Source organism: Pyrgilauda ruficollis, unplaced genomic scaffold (assembly GCF_017590135.1).
Source record: "Pyrgilauda ruficollis isolate IOZ18807 unplaced genomic scaffold, ASM1759013v1 scaffold12, whole genome shotgun sequence".
NCBI classification, from domain to species: Eukaryota; Metazoa; Chordata; class Aves; order Passeriformes; family Passeridae; genus Pyrgilauda; species Pyrgilauda ruficollis.
In genome coordinates this window covers 11,955,904-11,974,219 of record NW_024510321.1, presented here as the reverse complement: position 1 = coordinate 11,974,219, position 18,316 = coordinate 11,955,904, and the positions used below count along the sequence as shown (strand labels likewise).

General features: G+C 38.8%; 1 protein-coding gene across 1 annotated transcript in view; it reads right to left on the bottom strand.

Moving 5' to 3' along the window:
- Positions 1-18,316, bottom strand: part of NRP1 (neuropilin 1) — a 113,537-nt gene that overhangs the window by 49,307 nt on the left and 45,914 nt on the right. Inside the window, 4 exon segments of the mRNA XM_041486622.1 lie at positions 3,091-3,257; positions 5,410-5,565; positions 12,951-13,178; positions 17,615-17,796. Of these exon segments, the coding sequence (XP_041342556.1) occupies positions 3,091-3,257; positions 5,410-5,565; positions 12,951-13,178; positions 17,615-17,796 (733 nt within the window).

The window sequence follows — 18,316 nt, the reverse complement described above, 5'->3', positions numbered from 1 at the left end:
TGAAGAGAGGTAAAAGGAAGAGAAAGAAGAACTATAATATTTCCCCTATACAAAAAAACCCCAACACACTGAGGAAATTAATATTTGGAGCTGAATTTTCAAGCTGTTCTGCCCATGTATGACTGTACACAGCTCATATAGATGACCTAGTTGCATATGCACATTAGCAGCTCAAAGACAGATATCACTATTTTACCAGCTGCAGTGTTTGTGTAGGTATGGAAACCTGCAATTATGAAAAAATTAATGGTTAACTGATACACACAAAACTTCTGTCTCTCAGACAAGGGCATATAGGCAGAAATTTTCACTTTGAAAGTTCTAAGTTCAGCATTGCGGTATCTTTCAGCTTTGTTTTTTTGCTGTTGAATACCTTCTAGAGTTCTGCACTGTGCAGCAAAAATCCATTTATGCTGCATTGCACAAAAGCAAATACTTCACATAAATGACTAGTTTACAATAGCATGCACAACAAAGCAGAACAAAGTGACCTCAGTCCTTCACATACAAGTGCCTTCTTCCTTTTTATAAAATATTACAAATTTTTTTTCTATTGGTAATTTCAGAGTACTTTATCAGTTACATGTCCTTGGTTGTTTGTCTGTAAGCTCTTATGGAGATGAACATCTGTTCCCAGGGATATTTGTACAGAGGAAACATGGGACTTCAGTATTTTATCCAGACACAAATTCACAACATGCACTTATTGCCAGTGGCACCAAGACTGTAGAAGATGGAGGTTCATATGCACAAGGACCCTCTTATTGAGGTTTCTGGGGGTCTGAAGCCCTTAGCACTCATCACAAGATTGTCAATTAACAGGAAAGCATTTAGAACACAGTTGGACGTTTGAATTATCAACATCAGTGTAGGACTAAACCACAATAAGCATAATCAGAGGCAAATAAGAATTATCAGAGCCAAAGATGAGTTAAGGTGTACCTTATGAAAGGGGATGATATACTGAATCTCTGAACTGGCTCAGTTTCTTCTGCAGCATAGGTTATGTTCTGCAGCATGTGTAAAGCATCTCTACTCAACACAGTGAACCTTCAAGCAAGAACTTGTAGGCTCCTTTCTGCCAACAGGACACAGCTGCAGCCTAATTGCTCTGTGATGAGATCTGCCTTGGGGGTGCTGCTCCCTCCACATGGGTCCCAGGCAGCAAATGAGATGTCCAAGGGACTGCTCAGGGAAATGGTTCCTGCTGCTTTTTCCAGACCAGGAGCTGGGTGAAGAAGATGAGAGCTGTGGCATGAGCAGCAGAGCATGCAAATAACCACCAGCTTCTGGGCGGATGTGGTAGCTGAAGGCAGCAAAAAGCTGCTAGAAATTATGCTCAGGGGTTTTTTCAGGCCCTGAGCACCCTGGTTTATGGCAAGAAGAAAAGGAGGCTGAGAAATTCATGTGCAGGAGGCCTGAGGTACCCTGAGCTGTTTTAAGCATAAAACCTGGAGTAGTTTGAATTCTGCTGTGCCTGTTATTAAAGAAGTTTATGGTCAAAAGAAGTCCTTTGAAACTTTTCTCAGAAAGATCTAGTTCTAAGTGAAAGGATTAAGATATATATATAGCTAATATATAGGTATGTAGTTATCATAACTTAATAAAGTTAATAAACACACAGAACACATGAATGAGGTTTGACTAACTCTCCTGTTTTGATTATCTGATCATAAATGTGCAAGTGACAGCAGAAAAGAAGGAAACAAAGGAAAAGTGGCCGCCCTGTGACCAGATGAAACACATGGAATTTGATTCTGATGCATTCCACCCTTTTCCCATGTGCATTCCATGGATTGCAAGTGGCAATGATTAATAACAAGCCTTGCACTTAGATAAGGTTGAGGAGATTTTAGTGTTTATTCCTAAATAATGAAAAAGGATCAACAGATTTTTTTTAAATACTTTTTTTGCCTCTCTGAAGTCTGATTGGGTCCATTGTACTCGACTGCCAAGAGCTCAGGATGCATAGGGGCCCCCAAGCAGGACACCTGAGAGTCCCGTTGTGTGCCAGGGATCAGAAATGAAAGATTTCCCCCTCTTTCTTCCCTTTACTAACTAGTACTCAACATGTTTTTAAGCTTTCTTGCAGACATCAAACCTCACAGGAAACATCAGTGTGAACACTTGTATGAAAGGCTAATAAGGCATTGTTTTCATATGTCAGTTAGTAATTTCCTATAGAAAATAACAGAAGTAGGAGGAATGTTTCAAATCTACAAACAAGTTTTCAATATTAGTAATTTAGATATAATATGCTTAAGCTTTTGCCAACAGAAATATATCCTAAGTTTCAGGTAAGTAGTGTAAGTCAATTTAAAATTGAAGATAATCAGTTTCTTCATATAACGATATTAATACTTGCCTTCTAGTGTAGTTTTTTTGTACACGGTAATTGATATGAATAGTCTAAACCTGTTCAGGAGTTATGTACCATTCAGCTATGGACCTGACACTATATAACAAACAACAAGTCCAAAGAGACTGACTGAACTCAAGGAGCCTCTTCATGGTAACAAATGTTTGCAGGATTTCTCCTGTGCTAACAGAGCAAAGCCAAGGCAGCCCATCTTGGTAATGAATGTTGTGTTTAAGGACGTGGAAGAATAGCCACCAGACAGAGACCAGTGAGCTCATTCTGTGAGCAACACACTCTGGAAGGGACATAGGTCTTCTGAGGTGAAATCTGAGTGCATGAAAACATCACATTGTATTAATGCTTAACTGTAATCAGCTAGAGACATAGCACATGCTCAGTTTACTGGGACATTCCACTTTAAGTGCATGTTAAACTAATATTGACTTTTCCACTAAACCAAAATCTCTGTTATTTGTGCCCAGAAGACTACAAAAACAATAGATGTGGGAAGTAGAAGAATTAATCTTCCTGACCTTTTCTTTTTCTATGCCCTTGGGAGTAAGTCTTTTTTTGTCTGTCTAATGGGGAATATGAGCAATTCACTTGCAACGATTCTTAAATTATGTAGAAGTACTTCACTGCGTTATTTTTTTCCTTTCTTTTGCATTCTTCACATCCAATAAACTCCACAGAGTATTATTAATAACGTCTTTAAAATGTTATCTTTTTACCTGTATCCATTCTCTGATAGAATCTTCCCCTGGGGTCCATCCATTCTCAGGGTAATTTAGCCGGGACCTTTCTGAAGACCAGATAGCGCTGTACTGGGAGGAGACAGTGATTTGATCAGAGTGAATTTCTCCTGACTCCATGCCCAGTGGTTCCATGCACTGGAAATCTGAAGAAAAATGAATTACCATCATTATTATGGTCAGCTTTTTTATTTAGACTTTGAATAATAAGAGCATTTACCTGCTTTGAATATGAATATCTAAAGAATTTATTTTTATGTGACTTTGAATACTTTAGCAACTTTAAGTGAGGCAGTGTTGGGCTTATGGTGTCATTCTTAATACTGCCATTTGAGTTGCCATGGCAATTCCTGCAATAATAATGCCATACAAATATTTTAGCCCAGTATTGTGGCCATTTCAGTATAGGACAATAGCAGTGTCTATCCTAGGCTAGCACAGACACTTCTGTTGATTCATAATATAGAACAATGTATTTTCACCTCAAAATTATGCAAAAGCCCAGAAAAGACAACCTAGACAACTTTATGAAATAATTTGATTTTAAAACTATTTACTTAAGTACAAAAAATATAAAATGGTTAAAAAATATGATTAAAATTTTAATCATTCTCTTTGGATTCTAGACACTGGAATGAAATAGGTGAACAAAATTTGAATTCAGGCCACAAAATTATTGACCTAAGGAAATTACCAGCTCTTCTGTAATGTGGTCTATTGTAAATGAGTTGATCATCTCCATTCAATCTCTTTTTGTTTACACAAAAATTACCTAGCTAATTTAGAATCAATTGACTTCCTAATCACTACAGAGAGTTCAAAGGTTGGTAGGGCAGAGTGACTCAATTCTCTCAGTCTTTAAAAATAAATGCTCCAACCCCCACTAAGGCAGGAGAAGGCACGAGCTTCAGGCAGATCCTCACACCCAGGTGCTCCTGGGCCTTCATGTCAGTACAAGGGCAAGAGAAAAAGCCCCATGGGCCTGTGCTTCTGTTCAAGGACTTCCCACTATAAAATAGAATTAATTCCTTTATTAGAAGGAATTTAATTTATTAGAATTTAATATTTATTAGAATTTAAGCTAAATAACTGTGAAATGGAGTTGGATGTACGTTGGGGTTGGATATATGTTGCTCCTTTTTATTGCACCTTCTCTGGAGCTGAAATTAAATGAGAGAATTCTCTTCTCTGTCTAAGTCTGCAGCATGTAAAATGCTTCCTCTTGTCATCCAAAAGGATTTTCATACACATCAACCGCTGTTCTGCTGTCCTGTGTTTGAGAGCTGAAGGCATCTTGGCATTGCAGATATTATTAATTCTGACTCCAGTGTGATGGTGCATCTACAGCCTGGAGAGGAGGGGGACATGGGGGACACAAGTTGTTTGTGCTAGTTTTGAAGGGATGGGAGCAGCTCTTACATAAGGAGAAACCAAACTAGCTGAAGGTACAATGCTTCCCATCCACAGAGGCTGTGAGTCCCCCATTCCCTCTTCCTGCCTACATGTGTGTAAGAAAGCTGTTAGAAAGGCACAGAGTGGAGGAGAGATGGGGAGTTACAGCTAAATTTTCAGTTTACTCATTTTTCTTTTGTCTCTTTTTTGATTAAACAACTACATAAAATCTGTATGAATCTGCTCAAAACTCAGTAAAGACACAGAAAGGAGAGGGAGTTTGATATAAAATGTGTGTTTTATCATTGAGGAAGGCAATGAAATCTGCAAGGACATGGTGTAACACAGCGTGTTATTTTCCCGTTTCCCTCACTTCATTTCATTTTCTGTCCAAAGGGTAAGCATGAAAAGGAGTCAACTGAGAAAAAAATACGAGACAGAGAACAAAGCTGAGCTAGCTTATGAAATGGTTTAACAAGAGCACATATATTAAATGGGTTCTTTTTATTCAAGAAATCGATCATCAAAGCTTATTCCATGTAATAAAAGAAGGCTTTGGATAGTGCATTCATTGTTCATGTTTCATTGTTTTAATGCAAGTGTTCAATTGCTCTGCATTCCTGCGTTTCCTTGGTCAGCACAGTTTTTCACAATAATTATCCCAACTTCCTGGCAATACAGTGGAATAAAACTGTAAGGAGAATTCTGCTTCTTGCACTTCTTTTCAAAGGGCAGCTGTTCTTTAAAAAAAAAAAAAAAAGAAAAAGGAAAACAGAACCAATCCTTCCCTTCTCTACCCTCTTATTTATTTAAGGTTTCTTTAAAGCTTCAGACAACACCTGGTGTGCAAGAAGACATAACAGAGAGTATTTTCCAAGAAGCTCTGCGGGATAGATAAATACTGACCTTCTGAGACACTGCTCTGTGACACACTGTAGTTTGCTGAGAATCCCTCCTTTGCTATTGCACTGTCGGTGTAAAATACCATTGAAAGAATCCCTGTTGAAGACCGGACACGTCCTGGGTTGTTTTGCCCACAATAACGCCCGATGTGTGGGCCAACTGCAAAGAAACAGGATACAATAGTAAACTGCCAGTGCTGCTATAACAATAGGTGCCACTACAATATCCTCCCAAAGACAGTCCCTCAGCAGGAAACAGTCAACCTCTGTAACAGCTCGAAATAACAGCGCCATCAATGATTTAGCGATGAACAATAAATTGTTTATCCTACCCTAGCAATCGTGCTTCTAAAATGCTCCAGATAGCACTCCATGAACCTCTGAAAATGTACAGAACCAGGATTTAGAAAAGTGTCCTTCAAAGTATGCAGAGAGGGCAGTGATGCACAAAATTACTCATACAAAGCACCACAAGTATTTTCCAAAGTGTGATTGAAGCACCAATTTATGACAAGAGCAACTGAATGGCCTGATTTGCCAACCTAGTACACAATATGCTGTGAGGGGTTCAAACAGTGCCTTCCAGGTTTTATGCTCTGTACTGCAGATGATCTGTTAATTTCATCTCAAACTTTGAAAAACATTTTTGACTCATATTGAGGCTACAACCAATGGCTATATTCCTCCTTCATCCCCCTTTATTTAGGCTTTCAGACCCCCATAGCTCTTTTGCCCATACGGTCAATATTAAAGAATATTGTAAAAGAATTTGAGAGTGAAATCTTAATCCTTTCAAAAGAGCAAGAATTTCTTAAGTATATCTCCATGTCACAGAATACACACACATACAGAGTTACATGATCTCTCTTCATGTTAATACTGTATAAACCAGATTTTGGTATTTTTCAACATTTCCTGTGCAGTGAGATAATCTTTTTCCTTAATTAAGCTACTCAATTCACAACCAACATATGTGGCCTTCTAGCACTTGAGCATTCCCTACAGATAGGTCCCTAGGCTGTGGAATGGTGGTACATCTGTGCTTACAAACAAAAAGAGAAGATAATGCTAAAACCCACCCATGGAGTCAATCATGAAAATAATCATGAGGTGTCATTCTGATGCTTACACCACTGGCTTTCCAGGCTTAAATTAACACCTTGTCATTTCTCTAGAAAGTCCATTACACTTTCAGTTTAAAATATAAAATGTTTAGATATCCTAATTATTCACAGTTCAAAGAAAATCTACAGCTAACATAATTTTCTAGTCCTTTATTGGCATTTTCAACAAGAAAAACAGTTCCAGCTTGGAATAACTTAATACTTACTTATGTAAGCTACACATTTCTGTAAGGCCCTAGAATTGCCAGAAAGAGGGAGCTCAGATGTTATAGCTCTTGCTGCCAGCATGTGCTTTTCTATCCATGCTCTGGCCACAGTTACTCTTCAGTTGCCTTGGCAATCCCATGGCATTTGAAATACCTGCCAATTCAGACTTTTTCCACTAAGGTGGTTCAATGCATTGATAGAATGAAACATCCAATAGAGGATATGAATTGAGTTCTTCCTCATCCTAAAAATCATTAAAGCTTCATGGTTTTATTTTTCAGAGAGAGAAATTTGTTTAGACTGTTACCATTAGCAGCTTTTTAAAAACACAAAATAATGCCCCACATTCCAGGTGCTGCAAGTTTTTGGTTTTGTTTTTGTTTTCTTTTGTATTTTCTATGTGCAAACAGCCCTGATCCTGCTCTTTCTCAGAATGGCATTCAAGATTATAGCTACTGATGGTGCTCTGAACTGCAAGAATATAAGGAGGATAAGGCTACCATGTTATGGTACTCTGAGCCTCCCTCCTCCCATTTCCTGTAGGGAAACCTCTTTGAAAGGACAAACAGAAGAGAACTTTGTTTAAAGCAGACAGGCTTTAAGATTCCCCATGACTCACTGGTTTATAATTTTTAAGACATATTTAGTGATTATGCATTTGAGTCTTCAACAGATTGGCCCTGCCATCACAGTACTATTCCCTTTGCCAGCTATGTGGATACAAGTGCCAAAAATGTGCAGAATATGACACAAAGAGGTATTGAATTTTTTTGTGCAACATGTAAACCTTAGCCTGCTGAGCTAATACGGTATTGATCTGAGAAAAACTGGGTGAAATAGAAATGCTCCTTCTTCCATAAACAGCACAAAGTTCCTCCCTTCTATTCTTTGTTTCCATTCAAGACTTGAAAACTTTTGAATGACAATAAATTATCAAATATTTCGTGTGTCACTGCATCAAATAAATGCTGTGCAGGAAACCCACCTGAGGAGTCATTCAGGGGATGAGACTGCTGTCTGTTTAGATAGACTATGTCACTGGTTATTTTTTACCATCTTCCTGACAATTCCTTAGGAAATGAGATGGGATTTCATATTAGACTGTGTAGAGTTCTAAATGGGAATTTTGGGGCAGAAGGTGCTGAAAAGTCACTAGACCAACCTCTAACTGTGGACCATCATGTTGCTATGAAAGCATCCCCCAGGAAGGGCTACTCCAAATGTGAGTCACTTGGATTATGTCCTCACTCAAGGATGCTTCTACACTACCTGCAGAACAAAGGCATTTCGGTGAGCCAGCTACCTCATCTGACTGCTGTAGCAATTTCTGACACCTTGGCTGCTCTTTTCACTGACACAGTATTATACAGTAGAAAACTGAGTAACTTTCTGGTTAAAAGATGGAGGGAGAACTAAGAGGTCTATTTTGCATGCATTTCCCAAAGTGCAGAATCTAATTCTATGGCTTGAATAAATCCTTGATTAGTCTTAATAAGTATTTTGGAAGGTTTACAGATCAGAGTGCAGAATATATAGTAAGTGGCTGCTGGTTCAAGACTAAACAGGAACCTTATCCTTACTGATTCTTCTTTTTTTACTATTGTTTGCCCTTCTGCACAAAGAATATTGATATGAGGAAATTCTGAATATTACTGAAATATACTTTTACCCATCTAGTTGAAATATAAACTTTTGGAATTATAAGCTTGCATGTATGGTGTGGACAGTATTTTCACATCACTATGATTTTTATTGAAAAAATATTTGCACCCAATTTAGGATGCTGAAGAAGAAACAATAAAAAAATTAATTCCATCTTCACATTCCAGTAGTCAACTACACTGAGCTTGTGTATGCTCTTAGATCTTAATGGCTTCTCACAAGAGTGTAGAAAGCAACCACAACAGGAGAAACACAGATTAATAGCAACCTTCATTTGCACTGATGTTAATGACTGCAGTAAAGCATTCTGCTTTGCTCTGTAAATCAGTGGAAGCTCTTGTGGTATTGACTGAAGCAGCAATGCTTAGGCTGTGGTTCTCAAACCATATGTAAACTTCTTTAAATTACGTTTGAGCTCTAGTAGACAGCCTATAGAGCTTCAAAGAGAGCTGCATGATGAATATGTGCAATTCATCACTAAAGCTAGTCCTCATCTTGAGTGGGCTATTTTTCTTCAAAGTCATCAATGGAGTGTTCTCAGCAGATGCTGGCTGAGATATATCTGTGCCTTGGGCAAAGATATTTTTGGTATTTAGTTTATTCATGCAAAATCATCTTTCTCTTCTGAGATCTACTCACTCTCCTGCTCCAAATCCACCTGTTATCTCTTTCAAACCATGGTCCCTTTTCTGTACAATATTTGCAACAAGCATCTATAGTTCTCAGATATTCCTCAACAGGGTTTTTTCACAAAACAAAATGCCAGGTTTGAGACTTTCCTGAATGCCTACCGTTCCTCTCTTGAAACAGCAAAACACTTACACCACTGTTTAACTTCAGTCCTGTAAGTGTCCTTGGTGAATTCCTTTTGAAGTCAATCTAACTGTTCACATGCTTCAAAGATAAGCACGTATTTTGTAGAATCAAGTAGCAAATACTCAGCACTTGCCAGCTTCAATCCACTGAAAGGACAGCCAGGTAGGCTGAGGACTCCATGATTGTGACAGAGCATTTCAGGATTAACGTCTTCTTGAATGACTGTTACAGTTGCTGTCAAATTCTCTAACAGAAAATTGTTTTCCATCAGTGAAATGGAAATTATGTAGAAGCAAAATGTAAATGGAAGCTTACTGACTTTGACATATCCTTTTAAACATCATTGTGAAAATTTGTTTAAAAGAACATCTCTTTATTTTTTTGGTTTTTTTTTGGGGGGAAGGAAAGAAAAAATAATCACAACTGTATAAAACAGCAAATTTATTTTCTGCTGTTCTCTAGGGACTGCAGCTTATTAAATTCTATAGTGAAAATATTTTCCATTTATGTTGGGTTTCATCTGCTCTAACTTCTGCATCTGAAGTTTATATCTGACTTAGGGATTCATAGCTTTCACGACAGTCAACAAGACAAGACACTCCAGAGGTCCTTTAACTGAGTCCTAAAGTAGATGTTGAGACAGGCCAGAGTGGGAAGCTGTTCCTTGCTGGAAACAGAGGGGCTAGCTGTTCCTGGCCCAAATGCTCATGCCTATTTTCCAAAGATGCATGTGCAGGGGGCTATCCACTGAATTCTGCTCTAGTTGAGACCACAACTATTTTCCAAAAAACTGTTCTCTCTCTCCTGTTACAATACTGCCCATCATCCCAGGAAACCACAGCTGTGATGCTGTGGAGCAGGGGATGTGAACTGAGGGATAAACATTTTTTCCACATATTAAAAGAAACCCTTCTGTCACATTTATATCAATGCAATAGCAGCTTTAACACAACTGGGCATGTGAGCAGCAATGGATTACAACAAAGAAAAATAACTTCTTTTCTATGGATATATCAGTAAACCGAGTGGGCCATGGGATGTCCTTTGGACCTGCAGCCAGTCACCAGGGACTGCTCCTGGGACCAGACTAAGAGAGTGACACAACTTGCCCCTGTGGGGTTCTTCCCTCTGGAACTGGCTGGCCGTGTCCAACTTGCCTGTTGAGAATATTCCCTGGCTTTCACTATCCTCCAAATCATGCTTAGGAATTTCTTGGGAAAGTGCAAATTGATGTGTGCTAAAACTGCGCAAGGGAGTACACCAGCAAATTAGAAGTGCACACAATCACGTTTGTTAATATCAGTTAATAGCGGAGAATACTTTTGCACAGACTAAAGGGAAACGGACAAATGGCTCAAAGACTCACCCTGGGTGAGTCTCTCTCCATCAAAGGGAACCATACTGTCTAATTTACCCCTGTGTAGAAATTTACTATTTCCATGTGGATGCAAATTAGATTTTTTTTTCCCCAGATACTCTCTCTGTATATATTCTCCAGTATCTAGACATTCTCTATCTTCAGTTCATGGCCAGGTTGTACCAGTGGTTTCCCATTTTGCTCTTCAGTTGAAATAGTTGTCCCTCCCAGGGATTCATTCTGTGATGCATTTATAGAAAAGCAATCCCATTCCCTCTTTCTTTGTAGTGTTAAGTTGAACAAGAGAGACTGACTGCTGGCTGAGGATCATCCTACAATGAAATGATGCAGCAAACATTTTTCCTACAACTGCTGCAACCTACAACAGTTTATATCAAAGAAAACATTTTTCCAGCCTACAAATTCTGTTGAATATTTACAAGTAAACATGCAAGTACCCTTAGTGGATGTCAGGGTGATTTTGAGTGCAGAGAGTTTGTGAGACAGTTTGCAGAAGGCTGATAATGCCTGTTGATAATTGGTCTTCAGTATGGCTCAGCCAGTTTCTTGAACCAGGAAATTACTGCTTTGAAACCCTCTACACTGACAATAATGCATTTCTTTTTGGTTATATTACACATAAATTGATTTACTGGATCATCTTTTCAAATATCAGTTTAAATGCAAGCTCTACAGGACAGATTTGGCCTATATACAAATAAACCTATTATTAAATGTTCCAGACATCATTATTATACTATTAAAATACTGTTTTTCAAATTGAGGCATTAAATACTAAATAGTCTTTTAGCTACTGTTATGGGTCTTTCTTCACTCTTTATTGAAATGGGTTGAAAAGAGCCATGATAAACCCATTAAGCATAAAATATGAACAAAAAGGTGCAAATATATGTTAAAAGACATATATTTCCTGCAGCATGAATGGAAACTTTAAGCAAAATTATATTGGGGATTTATTTAGGAAAACAGTCAAGATTTAATGCATTTTTAAAGTATATTCCTTAAGTTATATATTTTCATTAAAATAAAATATTAATGTAGGATTAGCAGTTTGTAGAAACTGCCACTGCTGCTCATAAAACAAACAAAAAAATCTATTAATATGAATTATCACACTAGTGGAAAATTGAAATAGTTGTAATTAGTGCCCAATACAAACAACATAAATCTTCAGTCACTGAATTTTGCTACAAATTTAAGAAGAAAAAGGACAGCTTCAAGATGCTTCTCTTTATCAGCTTATGCCAAACGTAGAAACAGTGAAAAAGGCATCACTAATAATCAGCTGTTTCCACACAGCTCATATAGGCATTTGGGCACCCTAAAGGTTGGGCATTCAGCTTGAACAATCCCTTTTAGGCTGGAGCTGCAGCCTTTGGCTCTGTGCCCTTGGAGAACTGATAGGGGGCTGTCCTGCCTGGGGGAGATTTGAATCTTGCAGACCCAAGATTGTACATGAAAAACATAGAGAAATCATGTAGCTATTTTATTTGTCAGACTCAATGTAAAACAGGGATATGGGGTTGGGCAGAAGGTGAAATGAGGGCTCTCTGGCTCTGGTAGGGTTAGCTAATATCTAGCTATGCACTTAGTGAATGTGCACAAGGTCAAGTGTGGTCAGTAACTAAGTGGAAAATTACTGCGATGGCAGAGACTTTCCAGAAGGGTACCCAACACACCCACCCTGACACATGAGGCCATCTAATCAGAGATTATAAATTAACAAATTAAGATAAAACCTTTGGATTTGCTTAAACTGTTGGAAGAGAGATCACTATAATGGAGGAACCCTGCAGTGCCCAGTCACTGAAGTCACCTGAATGAATAACTCAGTGCCTGTTTACTGACCTGGGTAATTGTTTAGTCACTAGGATTTCAACTGCATGGACACCACATTTTCTCTGGCAGAGAAATTCTCTGCTGTGGCAGCTGGTCTGTAACACAATTCCTTTGCAAGTCAGAGGGTCAGTACCTAAAGTCCAGTTTCTGCAATTTGTTGGAAATGTCTGGACTATACTCTTGGGTTAGCTGTGAAAATTTGAGGACTCATTATAAGACTTCACATTTAATTTATTTTGGTGTAGGAGGTTCGTCACATGTTACCACTGAACACAGAGGTTTCTGCTAAGCCAACTGTTAAAACTGAACATATTTCATTAAAAAAAAAAAAAATCACACTATGATATGTTTTACTGAATGAATTTTCAGAGCATTTTCTCCATTTCTTTTTAATTCAACTCACTTCACATAAATCAAGCAAGGATCTCTCTAGCATGACAGTTTAAAAAATGGGACTATGACTTCTGCAGGCCACGACATAGTAATGGTTATGCATACTACAGTCCATTTTTCTCTTACCATCGGGGAATCCATCCCAGATCTCCAATCGGTCATAGCGACAGAATGCTCCCCCTGGAGTATTTGAATCAGGTTCTAGCTCAAAGCTTTCAAATTCCAGTATAATCTCTGACATCTTTGGTGCAAAGATAATGTAAGTGCATTCAAGGCTATTGGGATATTTTTCAGGGAATCCAGGGGACTTTATCACTCCACTTGATGAAGTAAAGTTTCTGGAACATTCAGGTCCTGTAGGAGAAGGAGAAAAATCAACCGGGTTAACACTGCGCTACTAAGCAAAGCAGTTAGCTGGAAAACAAATTAGGTTGTATTGTCTCTCCAGCAGCAAAGGTGGCTTTTCAATGAAACACCTCATTTTAATCGCTGCATTAATCATTCAGCCAGCTTGTTCCTATTATTGATAGTCAGTCATTTAAAGCCCAATCCACATATACTGTCTGATCTTCAATTTTCAATTTGTATGGAACAATATGAAAACTTGTACCAGCTCTAGAAAAAATTATGACAAATACAAAGTCATGTGGGAACAATGAAAGTGTAAGCTGCAGAAATCTCGACAGAGCCCTAGAGAAATAATTATAGCCCCTTCAAGCTCAAATCTTTAAATCTTACAGCTGACAGGCTTTTATTGGTGAAATAGAACTTTTTACAAAAGCGGGTGAGTGAATTCAGTAGAGGGAGTAGTGGTTTCAGATTCCTGGAGCACTGACTCAGTAACTCTGCCAGATGTGACCTATGCCTCCTTGACAAACTAAATGTGAAAGGTAATTCGTACATGTTCTGAGGGTGAGTGACTCATTCTGAGTGGTGTTGACACAGGTGCACCAGTAAAATGTTGCTGTTAGTGTGGGCATGATAAACTGTGTGATTACAGGCACTGTTGCTAGAAGCCACCTAATGTCAGTGTTGACACAACAGCTTTCCCTGATGTTCCCACCATGGCATAATGGGATGCTCCAAACAGTGCTCTTGGTGGAGCAGGAAACTGGCAGTAAAGATGTGAGGGTATAAAAGGCCAGGTCACTAGATTTGCCTTTGTGAATAAAGGGGACAAACGGGAATCCCTTTCTTGTTGATGGATCTGATTTCTTCTTTACTCAGGTCCCTCAGGAATCCTCTCTGTGGATCACACACCTGCAGGTGTGCTCAGAAGTCAGCTGCTGGCACTGCCCACACATCTTCCCACAAGGTCTGCCTTTTGACACTCCAAATTTAATAGAGTGATTTACAGGACTTGGGGCATTGGTGGATATCAGCTGGCCTGGGGAGTTCAGGTAGGATGGCCAAATGAAGGTCCTCAGACATGGAGGAGAGGAAGGACACGGAGAGCACAGCTTGGTTGCAGGTCTGTGCAGGAGGATGAAGTGTGTGAGGCCCCAGTCTGGATGAGGATGCCCAGCATCCTTAGAGACTGTAGTCAGGAGCCTTAGAGGATTTCCAATGCCTAACACAGATCATTGAAGGAAAACAGTCTGGCTTGTTGCATATATGAATACTCTTATTTCACTATAGAAAATGTTTTCATTGTGAATGTGCCAAACATATTACCCCCCACAGATCTGGCCACCTCCCAGCTAAATTCAGCACGCAAGAGAGAGGTCTGAATGAATTTACTCAGTTCAGGTATTTTTGCCCTCCAACAGACACTGAGAGGAAATTCTTGAACTATCACATCAATATTCAGAACACTTCATGGCATGTTTTGGAAGATGTGGATATTGATGCTCATGTAACCTGACCCATTCCAATTTGGGAAATTACATTTTGCCTATAATTAAATCACCCCCTTACACATTAGTTGAATATTCCTCTTCTCTCCCTGTCATTCCCTTGTCTCCTTGTCATGTAGGGGAGGGCTGTATTCTGGTTGTTGCTCTTCACTCCCACCAGTAGCTGCTGTTCCAGGATAAAATAGCTTTGCTATGCCATTCATAGTATAAAGTCCTCTGTACTCCTCTTGGAATCCAATAAAAGATGCAATATAAAATGTAAGCCAGGATCATTATTGCTTTATTAAATACAGCCAGATCCTGGCTCCGAGTGTGCGCAATCGTCAGGCTCTTGCACTCACACAGTATCTCAATGCCAGCTTGCTTTATTTTAAACATGTTTGAATCAATCTGGTGCAAGAAACAGAAGCTGTTTTCTGGGGAGCTGTCTCACTAAAATGCCCTCCAAAGATTTTGACCCTTTATTGACACTGTGAAGCAGCTGCAGGAATTATATCAATTCTGAGGCTACAAGGAGCTCCATAGGGCAATGTGCATGGAAAACTGGCAGAAAAGGTTCCAGTGGAGATACCAAAAGTAGATACTTCTGAGGTGGAGAAACTACATGTGTATATGTGTATGAAACAAAGGAAGAGATATGAACTGAAGGAACTACAGAGAGAACAAAGAAAAAGAGATGACATTGGGGATAATTTAATCTGGTATCTGTGGGTGTCACTGAGCCAAAAAAAATCATTTGCCTTCTTGGTTGACACTTTCTTTTCTTTCAGTTTACACTATAAATTTAGTTGACTAAAGTCAGGAATGTTGAATGTGAACTGTGTAGATTCTTTCCTAGTGAATACGTCACTCATGCTCCCCAAAATAGAATGTTTGCCCAAGCCAAAATGATGAACATTTCATGTGGGCTAAGTGTTGGGCAAAATGTGTTTCATTTTTTAGTCCTGTTTTAGTTTTACAACTTCTTCAGTGTCTCTCTGGCTATGGAGCTGAATGAGAAGCAAAGATTAATGGGCAAAAATAGACTGTGTGCTGGAATGAAGCTCAGCCTTTGGCTCAGCACTACAGGACCTTGGGCTTGGGATCATTCTTCCCATACCTGGAAATGAAGAGCTAAGTTGTGAATATGCTAAACCAGACATACTTGTCTGGTGTGAGCAGCTGAGTTTCACCTGTGCAAAAGGGTGAACTGCTTTATTTGGCACAGATATTAAAATGCAAAACTGGTACAGCATATATGCATTTTTTCAGACGTTAAATAGGGCTGTGCTCCCACAGCAATGATAATTTTTATCCTTTGTGTACACATGGCATTTTCTAACACTGCATGGTGATAACCATCCTGCCTTAATATACAGTTTATGTGGAATGAACTGGAGTTAAAGTTGCTCTGGGAGCCATAATTTTGCGTTTCCTGACGTCCATGTGTGTAAAATCGCATTCATAATGCCATCTTAACATGGTAAATGTGTATCTTTGAGGCATGTAAATGACCACACAAGGAAATAAACACAATGTTTCTGTCAGAGTTCTGAGCTGTCACTACACTGTCAGGAAATAAATAAAACCTTTTCTTTGAAAGGGTTCAGTTACTAAAATAGATTGTTTCACAGATCATTCTTTCACTTCTTCTTGTGTTTCAGCCTTGTTCTTTATGAAAGATGGTACTGCATATATAAGCACTGAGAAACGTCAGAACACATTTTCAAGAGTTTAGGCTCCAAAGGATATCAAAATAAATAGAGATATTTTTTCAGGAAAGCTTGGTGTCATTTGGATGCTGAATTCTTTCAAAAAATGTGACCCTGAAGGTCAACAAAAGAATTTCTGGGAGTCAAGAGTGGATTTACAGACAGGGAAGATGGTGAACAAGAGGTCTGTGGCCCCAATTAGCACTGTGCAGAGCAGCAATAGCAATAGAAAAGAGACTTCACTACTGTGCTTCTCCTCATTAACAGTACAGCTGCCACCAAGAGTGTGTGCTGAACACAGCTGAAAATCTGGCTCTGGTTTAGGTGCATTAAAGGGACTTGGACTGGTTCTGAAAATGGGACACTGATTGGGAGTGGTGGAAATTAGAAGTTTTGAGCTGCTTTTGTGAATATGACCCTAAACAGTGATGTTGAAGCCAATATTTTTCCCTATAAAATGAATGTTATTGTCTTTTCACATATGATGAGTTTTGGTCCTGTATTCTCCAGAAATGGAATACATGAATTATTACTCTCCATGCAGCTATAGGGAAGATGTATGCCAAAAAGAGTGACCTTACAGCCCTTCTAGCGATTGACTTGGGAAGAGTGTTATGAAAGAGGGAGTGTCTCTCTGTCTGGTTAATCCTGCACTCTCTGTTTCTCTGTGCCCCATAAAGCTAATTGTGCTCACTGGCACTAACTCCTGGCACGAGCATCCAGCAGGTCATGCCTGTGATCAGTGTGAGCTGCTTCTCTCCTTTACATCCCAAACATGATTTGTGAAAGCAGCAGCAACATCATCTGCTGCCCACGTGTACTCGGGTCCTTCCCGAGCCCGCAGCCGTCTCTTGGGAACACAGAGCAAAACACTAACCAAAATAACCCAGGGACTCACAAGGTTGCAGTGCTGTTGAGGCAGTAACATTGTAAATCATACAGTAATTATTATTAAAAAAAAAGGGAAAGCAATAAAGCTAATGGTTTTAAGATGGTTGAAACAAACAGCTGACAAAAACTACCATATTTCATGCAAAGGAGTCAACCCTCAGACGCAGCTGACCCACTGGGCTCATGATGATTTACACCCACTGAACACACACCCCATCTTGGAATGACTAGGGTTATAAGATTTTCTCTTTCAAGCATTTTCATGCATTTTCCCCATTCCAAAGAATTAAGGTGAACTTTCTAATGCAAGTAAAAATCACAATGAACAATGTAAAAATGAATAGTTTCTTACCTCTTTTGAAAACTTCATAACGGATAGAAAATCCTGCTCCATGTGTCTCATAGTCAGAAACAAATTTAATAAAAAGATATGGTCCTGAAGACACTAAAGGAGGGGGAGCAATTTTTCCACAGTACTTTCCCCATAAGCGTCCTTCAGCATTATCTCCATCAATCACTTCAACATAATCGTACCTGGTAGATAAATGGAAGGAAGAAACTTTTAACTTCCAGGAAAGAAGGAGACCTAATTAATTTAGAAACCATAACACAACATAGATAATCAAGAAAAATGCTAGCTTGCTTGGAAAATGCATTATGCTGAAAGATGTAAGCAAAATGAAATAATTAAAATGGACTACATTATGTCTGTAGACATCATCTGGCAACATGGAACTATTAGGAAGAATGGTGTCCATTATGCTTGCAGACAATGTCAGCTAAAGTAACCAATTAACAAAAAAAAAAAAAAAAAAAAAAAAAAAAAGGAAATCTCACGAGCTCAATTCTGTATTATTAAATTGTGTTCCTTTGTCTGTGTAGTGTTGTTATCAATACATAATGCATAGCATTCTTTTCAAACTGTGAAGTTCTGTTATGAATTCAAAAATGTCTTCTTGGCTGTAGCTCTTTATGAACAATACTTTGATTTCCATATGCTGTCCTCCAAACATATGTCCACAGAATAATAAATAAATCCCTAAACATTAGATTT